Here is an 18130-nt window from a genome sequence, read left to right as displayed (position 1 = left end):
GTTTGTTAGATATAAAACATTTATTTAAAAGGTCATTCTGAGGTCACTCAGCCCCCCCACATGCTCCAAATTCACCCCAAATAGCCTCGTTTGTTTGTGCTTCTTTTGTGCCGCTGAAAGTTTTGTTTGTGCTGCTTTGGTTTTTTACATATTAGACATTATATTATAGGCGATGACGTCATCAGCCCCCCTACACGCTCCAAATTCACCCAAAATAGGCTCAAACGTTAGTGCTTCGTTTGTGCTGGTTTGTGCCGTAACAATTTTTGTTTGTGCTGCCTCAGTTTTTAAAATATTAGATACTGAATATTTGGGTCGATGACGTCACCAGCCCCCCAACACGCTCCAAATTCACCCAAAATACTCGTGTTTGTTTGTGCTCCGTTTGTGCTGTAAAAAAAAATAGTTTGTGCTGCTTTGGTTTTTTAGATATTAAAATAATATTTAAAAGGTAATTCTGAGGTCACTCAGCTTCAAATGCGCCAAATTCACCCCAAATAGCCTTGTTTGTTTGTGCTTCGTTTGTGCTGGTTTGTGCCGCTGAAAGTTTTGTTTGTGCTGCTTTGGTTTTTTACATATTAGACATTATATTATAGGCGATGACGTCATCAGCCCCCCTACACGCTCCAAACTCACCTAAAATAGGCTCAAACGTTAGTGCTTCGTTTGTGCTGGTTTGTGCTGATAGAAGTTTTGTTTGTGCTGTTTTGGTTTTGTTTTTTTTAACAATACAGTTGAAGTAAGACCCTAACTTACCGATAGACTGTGTGTTTCCAACGGATCACCAGATGTGTGGAATGTAACACCAACTCCAAGGTAAATGTTTTTACTTGTTACTGTATGTCTTTATGTGAATAAAATAGTATGTCATAAATACACACACCATAATATGTCTGCTGTATCTCCGTGCTTATACAAGCTACGTGTGTGCAGTGGCGCCTGCAGGTGTACGGCTGTACGCACTGTGAGTACTGTGAGCGCTCAGACTGACCTGAGATCTGCCCCGCAAACATTTCAGCAGTAAATTATAGGCCGTGCATGCCGTATTCTGTCGATTACGTCGTATTTGAAGTTGTTTCCACTATCAAAAAAAAAAAATGCAAGTGACCACTCTGGCGCCTCCATGTCCTGCAAAGTGCGCGTCAGCTTCCACACTTCTCACAAATGATTAGATATGCACCTAGCGCACATTTATATAGTCCAAATATTAAAACTAACATTGTGATATGCTTGAACTGTTTATATCTATAGATTTTATTTTAGGCAAGTCATGATGATTTGAGAAGGTTAAATTGATCAAACATAGGCTATGATCAGCTCATTCTGCTGCTGGCCGCTTGGTCATTACTTAAAAAAAAAAAAAATAATAAAAAAAAAAAAAAAAAAAAAAATTTAAAAAATTATAAAAAAAAAAAAAATTGTGCATACTCTCGAAAAACATTCTGCAGGCGCCCCTATTATTATATGTATTATATGCATGCATGTATGTGGAAACACATGACTCAATGAATTAAGCCAAAATTATTTTACTTGTGAAAATGAAATAAAGTCTACTATTGAACATCCATTAACACAAATAATGGACCTTTAAAAACTTAAACTTAAAAACACTTATTACTGACAAGCCATGCCGTACTGTCTGTCTTCAAACCAAAAGTGCCACACAGAATAATAGACTTAAGCGCAAACTCCATAAAGCCTGACTTACAGAAGACCAGAAACAACTTCCCGAAACCGGAGTGGGAAAACAGGGATGTGTGGCATACTAAAAAAATACTTGTGAGGTTACATTTTAACAGTGCAATCAGTCTTTTGTGTATAACACTGCATGTGGGCATATTTTGTGTTTTTCTGACACTCCTGTCACTCCACTTCTCAGGTCGTCATACATCTCCCAGACACATGGAGACCTCCTGCAGTAGGCCACATAATGTCCAAGAGCATCCTGGGTTAAGCCTCCTTTGAAAGCGATGACTGCCCTTAAAGTAAATCTCTCTCCTTGGAGCATCGGATTGGAGGGAAATTCACTCAAAGGAAATTCTGTGGAGTTGCTTCCCAGGTCAGTGTCAATCCACAGAAGTTCTCCCAGACTGTAACTGTGAGAAACTTTCCCTGCACAGAGCTCTTTTCCTGATGTAGAGTCTGTCTTGAATGCAGAGGGACACTGTGATGGACTTTGGATTGGCCTGAGGCAGGGGGACTCCGGAAGGTTAAGGCCTTCTTCCACTGCAGTCTGAAGATGAGCGATGCCAGAAGCCTGCAGTACAGCAACAGAAGTACAAACAAATGGTATTTCCCTTGTGACTTGTGTGCTGAGACTGCAATTCTGTGAGGAGCACTGTCTTGTGAAGTACACACATGCATGTTTTGACATTGATTTTTCAATGATAATGTAGATGTGGCACTGTGCATCTATTTGGAGAGCACCAGATTTCAATTGGACAGGTTTGAGTATTTCATTCAGCAGCTCTGCCCTCTGTATGTAGGTCTGTGCATTCAGACCCTTTGTGCTGATGGTTTTCACTAGCTGGAGGAGGTTGTTGGAGTCCTCACCACAAACAAAATTAGCAAAGGTGACACTATCACAGAAAGCACAACATAAGCATTGACAAAAAACATCAAATGCACATGTGTTCATCACAGAGATTCTTGATTTCCTGAGTTTAACAGGCTGTTGATTATTTCCATTTTTCAACAGTTCCACTTTCAGTCTTTTCCCCCTCACAGATGGATCTGCATGGAGCCATTCAGGACAAGGAGAGAGGTAAGAATTCCTCTTTCTCTTTTTGGGTGGAAGAGCTAGGCCTCTCCAGTTTTCAACAGGGTCTTCCTCTGTTGGATGGATGTTTATGACAAAGTCAGACTTCCCAGAACAGGAAGCATCCATTTCTGGTTTTACATCTACACTGCAAGTTATAGTTGGTAGTGGATTGGCTTCTTTGACAATCACTGTTGCAACAGCTGCATCTTCTTCACCTTTTTTTCTTTACTTTTTTGTTTTGCAGAACAAATGCGCATGTTGCCTTCAACGAAGGACAGATGTCGAGCAATGAATCGATCCACTCATATTGGCAAGTTTTCATGCTTGAAAAGGCCATGTTTGATGTTTTTGAACTCGGCTTCAACATTGGCTGAACTTGCGATGATGTTGGTGCTTCGGAAGTGAGGGATCATTACCCCTGTCCAGAGTGGTAAGTAGCTTGCAAGCCAGATTATATTGGGAATGATCTCAGGGAGGAAGTGCATATTATCATGATCTCCATTAGCCATGGAAAGAGACCTGCTTTCCTCACATATTTCTATCACCCACTGCCGTAGGTCTGTCTGTGTTTGGTCACACACCCACTGTGTTTGATCCGCTTTTTCCAGGTCCTCACCCTCTACATCTGGAATGAATGATGACATTCTCTTCTGCAATTCGGGCTTTCAGGTATTTCTTGCACCTTTCTGATATGAGGGGGACTCCCGAGCTGTCATTGCCCTCTGCTTCACTGAGAGCCACAATAGTAATGCTCCGTAGTAGCTCTTTAGCATCGTCCATGTATTGTGACTTAAGAAGCTGTGCCATTGACCTCACAAAGAAATCTTTAATGCGATATGCTTTTTTCTTCAAGCAGTCCCACTGGCAGATCATCTTGATGCAGTGTGCAACATCAACCCGGACAAAACAAGGTGGCACTTTTGCAGACTGTTTACCAAGTAAGACGCCACAACACACATTGATGTAGGTCTTCAAATCAGGATGTGGAGTAAAAGCCTTGACCAAGCCAGTGAAAAGTCACTTACAACCTCTTTGGAGTTGGTGCACCTGCACATATCCATTCTTTCAGCCAATGTGTTATTGCATTAAGATCATGTCTCTCTGACAGCATTTGCACGACTGGAACACTTGAGCTCTCATCACCTGCCAGAACACCCTGATATAAGAAGACATGGCCAGACATGCCGTTTGGTCTCTGTAGTTTCCTCACTACTGAGCCAGTTGCATCAAAACTCACAGTGGGGTTAGTAGATAGACTCCAATAGTGACAGAAAAACTTGTCTAGTCCAATGTCTTTAATGCTACCACTGTGAGGTGCACTGTATTTTAACATCTGCAGTGACAAAATAGGATCCTTGTCGCCTAGTTCTAAGGCATTTCTCTCTTGCTTTGCTTTGCGCAGGGTGGCCAAATTAGGCAGATGGCTTGGCTCAGGATCTCCAAAATCCATCAGATTTGTTGCCTCCGATGCCCTCCATACATGGGATTCCATTCTACCCTCACACAGTTCTTTGGATATCTGCACATGACACTCCTTACACGTGCCTCTGATTTCTATGTATTTCTCTGTGGCTGATGGATAGACCTTGGCTCTTTTAAAGGCAAATGTGCAGGGACTCTTCACTAGGGGTGTGCTCAAAATATCGATTCTTAGATACATACCGATACAATAAAAAAAGATACAGTATCGACATTCTAGCCCTTAGTATCGATACTCCGCCCAGCCATTAGGGGGCGCAGCGGCACCCGCGAGTTTCAGAAAACTCATGGAAAATGTTAAAGCAAGATGATGTAGCATTTAAGTGATTTCATAGTGAAATATGTTATGGCAGTATATGGTGTCACAAAAAAGAATTATAAGAAGATTTAATAAGAAGTTAAGAATAATAAGAAGAAGATTTTGTGCTTGTGTGAGCTCAGACTGTACCCTTGGAAAGTTAAATGTTGACTTGTGGTAATTTCCAGATTAATACAATTTGTGTACAATTAATCAGAGCACTTAAAGTTGCAAATATTTAAGCAAAATGCACTTTGTTATAATGCACTTTTGTCTTCAATAAATTGAAGAAAAATGCAGAGTTCTGTTTGTTGAGTAAATGTGTTCAGCATTAACTAATTGGCTCTGGCCCATGTATTTTTATTGAATCGTATCGAATCGTGTCACATTGTATCAAATCGTATCGAGACAGCTCTGTATCGAGGTACGTATCGAATCGTGACCTGTGTATCGAGGTATGTATCGTATCGCCAGGTTCTCCAAGGTATACAGCCCTACTCTTCACCTCTTGCCAGATATGATGATTTATCACATGCGTCCAGATGCCAGGCTTCAAACTTGTGTATTCCCTTTTTTGTGTTTTAGAGATCTTGTTTTTGTATTGAACTGTTTCAGGCATAAATTCAATCCATTTCTGAAATGGAACTTCAGGATCAAAAGTCCAGCAATCTTTTGGTCTGTGGGAAAGGGACCCTGGCTCAAAGTCAGTGTCATCACTGCTGGCACTTGTTTCATTAACACTTTCATGAGTAAACCCTAAAGCAGTCCAGATGTTGTGTCTGTTTAATTTAACAAAAGTGTATAGAGCCTTTGCGGTGATCTTGTTCTCTAGCTGCTTACTAAGCTCTGTCCAGATGCTCTGATTAGGAGTAGCTATGTTGCCATTTATGACTATGTCCTCTTTTGATGAACACAGGACTGTGAAAATGGAATCCCTGTCGACTGCTGGTTTCTTGGGCATCTGGCATAAGTAAAACATAATAACCCACTTAAATAATCCTGACTCCAAAAATGTAATGTATAATATAAACCTGTATTACTGTATTGTCCTGAATATAAGGATAATATAGTAATAATATATAAGGATGTTATATCTTATATTACAATTTTACTACAAATACCATGGTTAAACTATGGTTATCAAAAATCATGGTTAATTTATGGTTACCATGGTGTAACTATAGTAACCATGGTTTTATTTGGGGAAGTCGTGGCCTAATGGTCAGAGAGTTGGACTCGTAATCCAAAGGTTGAGGGTTCGAGTCTCGGGCCGGCAGGAATTGTAGGTGGGGGGAGTGAATGTCCAGCGCTCTCTCCACCCTCAATACCACGACTGAGGTGCCCTTGAGCAAGGCACCGAACCCCCAACTGCTCCCCGGGCGCCGCAGCATAAATGGCTGCCCACTGCTCCGGGTGTGTGTTCACGGTGTGTGTGTGTTCACTGCTGTGTGTGTGCACGTTGGATGGGTTAAATGCAGAGCACGAATTCCGAGTATGGGTCACCATACTTGGCAGTATGTCACTTCACTTCACTAATTTGTACTAACACCATGGTTAATTTTTGCAAGGGTAACTAATAACATTGTGAACTGACATTTAAACATACTTACATTGGGCAGAAATTTGAGTTTGTAACTATCAACTTTTCTCCACTAACTCTACTAACTCATTTTCCATAAGAGCATCTTGAACAGAAGTGATACCTCGTGGTGGGAGTGAAGTGTATCAGATGATACTCCTTGTAAATAAGGTCAAAAAGGTGAGAACAAAAGCGCTGAAGTTACATAAAGCTACAACTTGATGGCGCTCGCTCATGCACAAAACCATTTTAAGTGAGAGAAAGTGACGGAAAAAGAGTCCGACAGCAGATGAATATTGAGCTGCTTTTAATAAACACAACGACTACAAAAAATAACCTTGATAAAGAGTTGCTGTTGTATTAAAACATAACTAGAATATAATAATTTGGCAAGAAAGTGAATAAGTGAGGAACCCAAAATAAAATGCTAAATCAAAGCAAAAAACCAAAGCAGCACAAACAAAACTTCTATCAGCACAAACCAGCACAAACGAAGCACTAACAAACGAGGCTATTTGGGGTGAATTTGGCGCATGTGGGGGGCTGAGTGACCTCAGAATGACCTTTAAATTTTATTTTAATATCTAAAAAACCGAAGCAGCACAAACTATTTTTTTTACAGCACAAACCAGCACAAACGGAGCACAAACAAACACGAGTATTTTGGGTGAATTTGGAGCGTGTTGGGGGGCTGGTGACGTCATCGACCCAAATATTCAGTATCTAATATTTTAAAAACTGAGGCAGCACAAACAAAAATTGTTACGGCACAAACCAGCACAAACGAAGCACTAACGTTTGAGCCTATTTTGGGTGAATTTGGAGCGTGTAGGGGGGCTGATGACGTCATCGCCTATAATATAATGTCTAATATGTAAAAAACCAAAGCAGCACAAACGAAACTTTCAGCGGCACAAACCAGCACAAACAAACGAGGCTATTTGGGGTGAATTTGGAGCATATGGGGGGGCTGAGTGACCTCAGAATGACCTTTACATAAATGTTTTATATCTAACAAACCAAAGCAGCACAAACGGAGCACAAACGAATGAGACTATTTTTGTGACGTTTTGCTTTGGGTGGGGGGCCAACTTCACGGAGGTAGATAAATTCTGTGGTCAAATCATCCTTCTTTCAGTTGCGGCTCTTGTCTAAAGCTAAGACTTTTCTTTCTTTTAAAAATTTTGAGAAAGTGATTAATGCTTTTATTACTTCTAGATTAGATTACTGTAACTCACTCTATGCTGGGATTAGTCAAACAGCTTTATCCCGATTACAATTGGTTCAGAATACAGCAGCTAGACTTCTGTCAGGGATCCATAAACGGGATCATATTACTCCGGTTTTACAGTCTTTACATTGGCTGCCTGTGCGTTACAGAGTAGATTTTAAAATTTTACTTTGTCTATAAGTCACTAAACGGTATGGCTCCTTCATATATCTCTGATCTATTGATTGAGCACAATGTAACCAGATCCCTGCGGTCCTCTAACCAGAGACTCTTGTTTATCCCTAAATCGAGGCTGAAGTGTAGGGGTGCTTTTGCTTCAATTGCTCCAAGACTCTGGAATGATCTGCCCAGTTTTATTAGAATGGCTTCATCTGTGGCTATTTTTAAGTCCAAATTAAAAACCTATCTGTTCGATAAGGCCTTTTATTCTGATTGAAGCACTTGTTATCATTGTCTTATGTTTTGTTGTATGTTATGATGTATTACTTCCTTGTTATTTGCTGTTTTTAGTTTATTTTTTATTGTAAAGCACATTGGTCAACCTTGGTTGTAGTAAATAGTGCTATATAAATAAAATTGCCATTGCCAAATTAATAAAAGAAAAAGTGGTTACAGAGCAAACTGCAATAGAAAGATAAGCATATTATATGAAATTCTATAAAGAATGTTCATGTTATGTTTCTCAGCATTTAAAGGTTCAAGAAATGTCCAAAGCAATATTCCTAAAACAAAACAGTCCATGAGTTCTCCAAATGACAGACTGTAACAATGCAAAGAAACCTTTGATTTCACTCAAGATATTTTTTAAATTAAACTCACTTTTATAATCACCAAGGCTTAATTTATTACATTAAAAATACAATAAAATCAGTAATATTCTGAAATATTATTACAATGTAAAATAACTGTTTTCCATTTGAATATATTTAACATGTATTTTATTTCTGTGATGCAAAGCTGAATTTTCAGCATCATTACTGCAGTTTTCAGTGTCACATGGTCCTTCAGAAATCATTCTAATATGCTGATTTGCTGCTTAAGAAACATTTATGATTATTATCAATGTTGAAAACTGTTGTGCTGCTCAATATGTTTTTGCGGAAGCTGTGATATATCTATTTAGTATTCTTTGATGAACAGAAAGTACAAAGCAACAGCATTCATATTAAATAATGTCTTTACTGTAACTTTTAAAAATGCTATAGATAGAGATATAAGATATATAAGATATTCTAACATAAGTACTGAGTGACCATATGTGTATACAAGCTTCTGCCAAATTAGAGCCCCAGATCAGTCACCAATGAGGTCCCATTTCTCTCAGGATCGATGCTTATAGACAGTAAGTAACAGGGCAGTTGACTAAGGTTTGAAAGCACTTTAGTCAAGATGTAAACACATGCAGTCATTCTTCAGCGTGATTGGACACAGAAACTCTGAGTGGGTGTGTCCGAGCGAGGCTCTCGTGGATCTCATCCGGCTCGCCACAGGCCGCTGGCTGTTACACTGGTGCTATTGTGATTCCTTAAAGGAGTCTAATACGTCAACACAAGGCAGAAGGACAGGCCGTCGAGAGGCGAACTTCCTTCCAGGATAAATGACTGTGCTTGTTAATAGCTTTGTGGAAAACAATAGCTGAGGGCAGTCGGTTCCTGACACAGACTCATTCAAAAAGGACTGATGCACGATGGAACTAATCAAGACTTCCAAACACTCTTTGATTCTAGTGAGACCAAATTAGATTTGCTTCAGTGTGGGACTAAATTTTTGTAGATGTGAGTAGTTATGAGAGTAGTTATTGTTTAGTTAGTTCTTCAATAATACATATGTGAAGTACAGTTCCCAGTGGCGTTGTGACATATTTCCATAAATTAATTTGCATTTTTTTTGTACATTTAAAATCAGATTTAGTGATTCTTTTAAAAGGACAGTTCATCTGAAAATGTGAAACTTTCATCTCAAAACATCTGAGACATTCTGTCATAATTTACTCTGTGTCATTTCAAACCTGTATGACTTCCTCTCTTGAAACCAAGATATTTTGTCAATACAATGAAAGCCAGTCGGGTCCAGTGTTATTTTAGACCTCATTAATATCTATTTAACCTTCTTTTGTGTTCGACAGATAAAAGAAAGTCTTACAGACTTGAAACATGAGGCTGAGTTTATGGAGCAGAGACGGTCAGTGTGCTGAAATCTTCATCCCGTTTACAGATGGTTGGTTAAATTATTTAATAGTTTTAAATCATTTAAACTTTCTTGTTTACCTTTCAAAGAATATGACATGTAAGTTCTGTTCTCTATGCATCACAGAACAAATATAACGCCACACATACAGTGCACAACAATAACAACTGATTTGAATGCAGGGAAAGCGAGAGGAACAATGCAGTACTCTAATATGCATAAATATACAGTTGTCCTCCAAAAGTTTTGAAACTCCCCAGTGTGTGTGTGTGTGTGTGTGTGTGCACGATACGTGTCTCAGCCAGACGGAGGAGGGTGTATTTTTAGTTGGAACTACACTCTCTTATAATGATCACACCCCCACTGCGATCCCACCACTTTGCAGATCACAGAGAGAGAGAGACAGAGAGAGAGAAAGGGCTACCAAAGGGAATGTGTGATGATAGCAAAAAAAATCATGACCAAACAATCCAAAAAAAAATAATAAAAGCAAGCTCAATAAGACTACTCACATGAATAATAAAAACCAATATAAGCAAGAGTAATGCTTTTTGTAATGCTAACCAACAAATTCCAGGAAAGCCACATTTGTTGCATATTCCTGCAAAAGAAAGTGTCATTATAACATTCTTTATAATAATGAAAGTTTGCTGAAAATGTCCTCACCCTCAGGCCATACAAGATGTAGCTAGGTTTGTTTTTTATCAGAGCAGATTTGGAGAAATGTAGCATTACATCTCTTGCTCACCAATGGATCCTCTGCAGTGAATGGGTGCCGTCAGAATGAGAGTCCAAACAGCTGATAAAAACATCACAATAATCCACACAAAACAAATCAATCATTAATGATTTCAAACCTAATCCAATCCATTGCTAATCCAAGTCCTCTATCCATAATATTGCTTTCTTTAGTGAAAAAGTCATCTGAATCAGGAGAGCAATATGCACAGATCAAGCAGCAGTGGATTTGTTTATTACAAACACGTAGCTTTTTGCTTCATAAAACATTAATTGATGGACTGGAGTGGTGGGGATTACTTGTGGATTATTGTGATGTTTTATCAGCTGTTTGGACTCTCATTCTGACGGCACCCATTCACTGCAGAGGATCCATCGGTGAGCAAGTGATGTAATAATACATTTCTCCAAAACTGTTCTGATGAAGAAACAAACTCATCTGCATTTAGAGTAGCCTGAGGCTGAGTAAAGTTTCAACAAATTTTCATTTTTGGGTGAGCTATTGCTTTAAGACAAAGTCAAACGTTAAGAGCAGAGAAAATAAACTCACTGGTATGTCTCATTGACGTGGTTATTGATAACCGGGTAGGATACACAAGGACGACCATTGATTTTGTGATAAGCTTGTGTGGGTGGAGTACTCCATTAGCAAAAAACGGACCTCGTATTTAAGGACTTGCCAATGGCTAACTGCTGATTGGTCACCTCCACTTCCTGTGGACTAACCGAGTGGCGCTAACCAAAAGCTGAGACGTGACGTCAAGAACAGCAGCAGACAGACACAAATATATGCCCATTTCACACTTTTGAAAGCCCTCCAAAAAGAACAGTCAGCTCTAATACATCTACTATAATAAAATGAAATATATAGCACTACAAAATAAAATAAAAAAAAATTCTCATCTAAACCTGACATGAAATTATAGTCCAAAAAAAAAAAAAAAAAATTTAAAAAGGGAAGAGTTTATTGAACCTTTACACAAAATTGTCTCTTGAAATTGTGTCATATTTGACAAATCAGACTTTTATGGCTCATATAGTGTGATATAGTAAGAATATGAAGCTTGTACTTGAGGAGGACAAAAAAAAAACGACAAAAAAAACTGTTTTATTCAGAGGCAAAAAAATTCAATTTGGTGCAGATGATGATATTTATATGGTCAAAAAGCAAGATGAAATTCTGATAGTTTGTAATGAAAATCAATGAGATTGTATAACTGTATAGCAGACTACTTACACAAAATGCATGTAAATATCAGGTGTCACTCTATATCTCCCAAAAATATGTCTTAGTAAGATGATATTTAAATGCTTATAGGTTTTATGATCAAAGAACTTTAGTTTGAAAGCATATAATGCAATGCAATGCAATGAGGATTGAGAGATAAACAAATAAATGTTCCTCAAAAGCCTGATGGATCATAGTTGTAAGCCAAGTTGCTTCACTCCAGTAAGTGTTCGTATTGAAATATAACTAACAATATAAAAGTTATTCTTATGTTTACTTAAAAAAAATCAGTTTAGACTTCACAGCAAAAAGACACGTGAATCACAACCTGAAGGTGGTCTTTTTTACAGCCTTTTACTTGCAAAAAAATATAGACTATCAATCAGACAAGGCATGTAGAAGATTGTGTACAACCATTTCTTCAGAAAAAATGTGATCATGTTTATAATTTAGGGGCCTTTAGAGGAAATCCATGTATCAAATATAATACAGTCGGGTTTATTAAATGCCCAGCAATGGAGAAATATGCCTTTTCCCCCAACAGATGTTGTAGTTTTAGCATCAACCAGCAAGGGCAAACTGTCAAACACCAACAAACCCCTTCCAGAAAATACTAGACAAAAACTGCTCCAAGACAGGATATTTCTTGCCCAGAGAAAGCTATTTAAAATGTATATATCTACTTATTTTGAGACTTGCATACGGAAATTACCTTTTGTCGGCGGGAGGTGTTTCTTTGTCGGCTGGTGCCTCCTGTAGATCTGGAAGGTTGGCAAAGTCATCTTGTTCGACCAATCCTATCGCGAGGGTCAGTACGACCATCTTCCCCTCTCTGTCACAAAACACACAATCAAACACGGGATGAGCAGAAGCCAATATAAAGTAGAAAACTAAAGCTGAACTTGGATGAAGTCTGGTCTGAAAGCTAGAAAAAAAAAAAACAGTATGTTGGCGAGTTTAGGAACTTTTTTGAAAGAGATAAGTACTTTTATTCAGCATGGATGCATTAAATTGACAATAAAGACATTATGTTACAAAAAAATTATTTTTGACATGCCGATCTCCTCATCAGAGAATCTTGAAAATAAAAAAGTATCAAGGCTTTCACAAAAATATCGAACAGTGAGAAATGTTAAATGTCAAAGCATCAAATCAGCATATTAGAATGATTTCTGAAGGATCATGTGACACTGAAGACTGGAGTAATGATGCTGAAAATACAGCTTTGATCACAGAAATAAATTATATTTTAAAATATATTGAATTAGAAAACACTCATATTAGATAGTAATAATATATCACAATGTTGCGGATTTTATTGCATTTTTGATCAAATAATTGCAGCCTTGGTGAGCATAAGAGACTTGTAATTAAAAAATAATATAAAATAAATAATGCTGAATAGCAGTGTAAGTGTAGTATTTTGATTTGAGACAAAGTTGATGCTTAAATGAAACATTTGAGAATGGCATTATGTCTCGAAAATCTGAATAAAAAATGACAAATAAAACAGCATTAATGATGAGCAAATGGAAAACTTCAATAGAGATCTCAACAATGTCTCAAAACTGTCAAAGATGCAAATGCATGCAAAAAAGAGGCATGATCAACGTCTCTTCTGAGAAAAAGTTATATCTCTTGAGCTCTGAAAGAGCAACCTCTGAGCAATACATTATCCACCATCTCTCTAAGAACAAATGTTCCCCTTTCTTTCAGACGTCATTAATCCACTGATTATATAATGATTTACACTCATATAGGAGTTGTCAGACTGGCATGTAAAACATGCTTTGCTGTGGGCTACAACAAAATCAGTGTTACGCGGGAGCGCATTAAGCCCACACACACTCGTTCATCGATTATGGTGAGTCTAAAACATCACCCTTACAAGGGCTGTAAATGGCCTTCACAAAAGTCATCAGCTGACATTCACAGCAGGGTCCTAAAGGGAGATCCATTCATAGAGTGTCTCTTGTCTGATTTCATCTCCAGATAGCAGCAGGTCAAGCACGGGAGGGGTCAGGGCCGGGATTTTCATTACATACGATTGATTGAGCACTGCACACAAAATGCTATTAGTAAACTTAAATAGAAACAAAGGACAAGGGCACATGACAAAACTAAAGCATTATTAATATTTTTATAAAATATTTTTATATAAATTTACCAGTGTCCTGTTGTCATTTTTATAAATCTTTTTGAAAAAGTTGCAACATTTTTAAAAATGTATTTGTTACAAAAAAATAAAACTACAGAAAAACCTGAAAATGTTTTGTATTTCATATGTATTGATATGCATTTCATATTTTCAAATGTATTTAATTTTTGCTTTTTAAAAAAAACATGAATTTTTTTTTTTTTAAATAAATATTGTTTTTTGCAATATAAATTTTGACATTTTCTAAAAAAACCAACCCTTATTATTTTTTATTTTTAGTTGTTTTAATCTTAATGTTAAACTAAAAAAACTAACCTTTATTATTTTTTTATTTTAATTGTTTTGATGTTAACGTTAAACATTTTTTTAAATGTTATTTTCGTTGCAAAATAAAACTTGAAAAACGCAAACCCCTTGCAAATGTTTTTTTTATTTGTTTTTGTTTTTTTATTTAAATTTGTTTATTTTCCAACCACGTTTTAAATAATTCTCGTTGTAATATATAACTTGAAAAACATTTTGAAAAATACATTTTACTTATTTTTATGCTTTTAAAATTGATTTCAAAATTTTATTCTGCAACCATTGTTATTGGTATAAAATAATAATGTTATTTTTTGTTGCAAAAAAACCCTTAAAAGATGTATTTAAAAAAGAGACAAAAAAAATTAATTTGAAATGGCTTTTGTTTTTAATTTTAATTTTGTTTTTTTATAATTTTTTACATGAATGCATTTATCTTTTTTGTTTAAATATGAATGTGATGCTTTCCCTTTGTTTATATTCACAGAATCTGTCAATCACTCATTTGTTATTGTGTGTGTTCAAATCAATAAAGCGCAGCACTGCTATAGTCCACCAGAGTAAAAGCTCAGGGCTCGTAAGCCCAGAGCTTCACGGCTCCGGGGCTTCAGCACAAATCACTCACGTCCCCAGAGCAGGCAGCAGCTTAATTGCCTGTCAGACAATCATGGTATCAGGGAATAAGAGCTGGAACTGGTTACAGTTACACAATCCTGTAAAGTTAAAATTTAATCTCCAGCACAGTTAATATCCTTTAGCGCACTGGCAATAATCTTTCACTTGTTGCATACAAATGTCTATTCAATGCGGAGATCTATCTACACACCCAACACATTTACACTACCAGTCAAGAGTTTGGACACATCTGCCCAATATGATTTTATTTACTATTTTCAACATTTTAAGATAATAGTAAAGCCATCAAAACAAACTGAAGTGTAGGAATAATAAAGAGACCAATAATGTTAAAGAAAAGAAAACTCCAGTTGGGCATAGTGTGAAAAAAACAGGAGAGTTCAAATGTCTTTCTTTTGAAGACGTTGACTGACAGGTAGAACACAAGTTGTGCTTTTCACAGTTCCCTCAATAAAATGGCAGAAACCTTAAAGCAAAACAAAACCTGCCAAGTTTTCTATGACAAAATGGAAATCGTACTTGATTCCTCAGACCTGGTGTATACAGTCTCTTTCTCTCTCTCTTTACTTGTCCGTGACAGTTAATCATGGTAGTAATGATGGTGAGGACAGGAGATCAATGCTGTGTAGAGTTGATCTGCCAGCAGACAACACATACTGACTTCTAAACCATTGACCACACACACACACACACACACACACACAGAATATCCTATAGGGATTGACTGCTGCTAAATGACCTTGGTACAGATACACTATCAAACGGGCTTGTGTGTAAGATCACAAACCACAAAGACACGCAGAACTCAATTGTAAACACTGTGAGTTGATAGAAAATCAGTTACGTCTTTCTACTGTCTTTCATTCCCTCCTCTTTTGTTTGTCAGGAGGGGTGTTAAAAACACTGAATGGGTTTCATGAAAGATACAGGATATTTGATTTAGCCATGGTTGTTAAGACCTGAATTTCTGGGCTTTGCATTATATCAGCTCTTCTAACAATACAGTGTTTACTGCACCACTATTCAATATTGGCAAATAAATATGTTGATTTATTTTATATTTGACTTACACAATCTGAATTGAATGTGATGAGAGAGAAAGACTGGGTTCGATGAAACAAGCAAAAACAAACATACACACTGTAAAAGATAATGCACAGTTAACTTAGTAAAATTATGCTCATCTTACTTATTTGTTTCTGCTCTGTTGACATTACTTTTATTACTTTCTGTTACTTAAAGCATTGCAATTCAATTCAATAAACTTAATTTCTTTGTGTTCAATGAAAAGGTCGAACACGTGGCTCCTTTGTGCATGTGCTATAGACAGAGGTGCACATTCGTTTTTCAGCCTGGTTCTCATAAGAGAACATGCAGAATTGGTTTGGTCCTCACACTGCACATAGTGTGACCCATTAAATAAATAAATAAATTAGTGCTGTCAAAGGACTAATAGCGATTAATCGCATTCAAAATAAACGTTTTTACATAATATATGTGCGTATGCTGTGTGTATTTATTTTGTATATATAAATACAAACACATTCATGCATATATATATATATATATATATATATATATTATATATTAAATATATTTATATATAACAAAAATTATAAGAATATAAATATATAAATGTATAAATGTATATAGCTACATGTAAATATTTTCAAAATATATACTGTATGTGTGTATTTTTGTGTACATAATAAATATACACAGTACACATACATTATGTAAGCAATTATGTTTTTATTGTGTTATTGTTTTAGTTAGCTGCATTTTTTTAGTTATTTTTAACCTAATTAAAATAACCCAACTGCAGTTTGATTGAGATTAATTGGAATGCACAATGAAAAAAAAACAAGATTTTTGAAAATTGATACAAATTGATTCTCATTTGAAAATCTGATTTTGCAAATTAACTCTTCATATATATATATATATATATATATATATATATATATATATATATATATATATACTATAAAATTAATAAATAATAGAGATAATATTATTGCACTTTATTTACTTAGTTTTTAAAATAAAATAATAAAGTGTGATAATACTATTATACATAATTTTAAATATTGTAAAATAAAAAGTGAGTATTAAATACAAATACAATTATTATATAGTAATTTTTTTAATAAAATGCTAATATTTACTTCTTTTTTTTAAATATGAATTTTCATCATCAAACTTAAAATCATCAGGATTTTATTTTGGCGGGTTGCCGTTTCTGACCGGCGCGTGCGAGCACTTGTGCTACCGTCGTTGGAAAAGTATTTACAAAATTTTTGTATTATCAAACGGCGGTAAGTTATTTACGTCCACAGTCTATAAATATTTAAGCAAAAACAATGTAATGGTAATGCTTAAAGTGTATCAGGTGGCAATTGAAGCAAAATAAACCCTACAGAGGATGGGACTCGGCGGCCTTCACTAACACACAGTAACAACAGGTGAACATAAAAGTTTTTGAACAGTACGATTTTTTTAATAAAGAAGTCTCTTCTGCTCATCAAGCATGCATTTATTTGATCCTAAGTACAACAAATATAGTAAAAAAAATCTAATATTTTTAAAATATATATTTAAAAATATATAAAAATATTTAGAATTATTTGTTGAGCAGAAGAGACTTTTAAAAACTTAAAAAAAAAAAACAGACCTTTGCTATTTGTCAATTGTTTTCCACTGTATGAAGAGTAAAGTTTCTTTATTTTCTTTATTTTTTATACAAACACAGTGTGTCTGTGAGTTGATCTGCATGAGTTTTAATTGAATGCAGCCTAAGAGTGTTCATTTTGTCAAGCAGTATGTCTAAATGAGACTGCGGTTATTCCTAGTTAACCAGTTTGTGTTAATGGCTCTCATATCATTTCAGGAATATGCTAAGAACACGCTTAAGCAGAAGTGTCAGCGCGGGACTATATGGATTATGCATTCTTCTTTGGTCGAATTGTGGTAAGTTATTTACTTTGACAGTCTTGCAATATGTAAAGAAAAGGTAGTGTAATTGTAATGTTTGAAGTGTCTGTTAAATTAGTCCCAAAAAGGGAAATAAAATAAAATTAAATGATAAACCTAAATGTAAAACATAGCTGAAATAAAATAAGTTGAAGTACTAAAATACTAAAAGTACTAACAAAAGTTTAAGTACTAAAAAAACTAAATAAATAAATTAAAGTTAAAAAATAAAATATAATAAAATATAAATAATAATATACAGTAAAATAAAAATATATATTAAAGCTAAACAAAAAACTAAGAATGACAATAGAAAATGGCAAAATGGCTAAATCAGAAATGAAAACTATAAATATAAAAGTAAAATAATATAAAAACAATATAATAAATCATATACAAATAAAAGCTCATTTAAAATATCAATAAATACTATAATGCCTAAATTAATGCATTAGAGCTTAAAGGTCAAGTGTGTAACTTCATACTTTCTCCAGTGCCAGTTTAGCGTGCAGAGAAAACTAATGCAGCTCAGTTTGTCTGAGCAACTTCAGACTGTTTG

General features: G+C 35.7%; 1 protein-coding gene across 1 annotated transcript in view; it reads right to left on the bottom strand.

The window, feature by feature from the left end:
- Window positions 1–18130, bottom strand: part of LOC306858974 (synaptotagmin-7-like) — a 151151-nt gene that overhangs the window by 53108 nt on the left and 79913 nt on the right. Inside the window, exon 6 of the mRNA XM_079399791.1 lies at window positions 12214–12333. Within this exon, the coding sequence (XP_079255917.1) occupies window positions 12214–12333 (120 nt within the window). The remainder of the gene's footprint in view (window positions 1–12213; window positions 12334–18130) is intronic.

Source organism: Barbus barbus (assembly GCF_936440315.1).
Source record: "Barbus barbus genome assembly, chromosome: 1".
Classification (NCBI taxonomy): domain Eukaryota; kingdom Metazoa; phylum Chordata; class Actinopteri; order Cypriniformes; family Cyprinidae; genus Barbus; species Barbus barbus.
The sequence above is the reverse complement of the archived record's forward strand: the minus strand, read 5'-3'. Positions and strand labels throughout refer to the sequence as shown.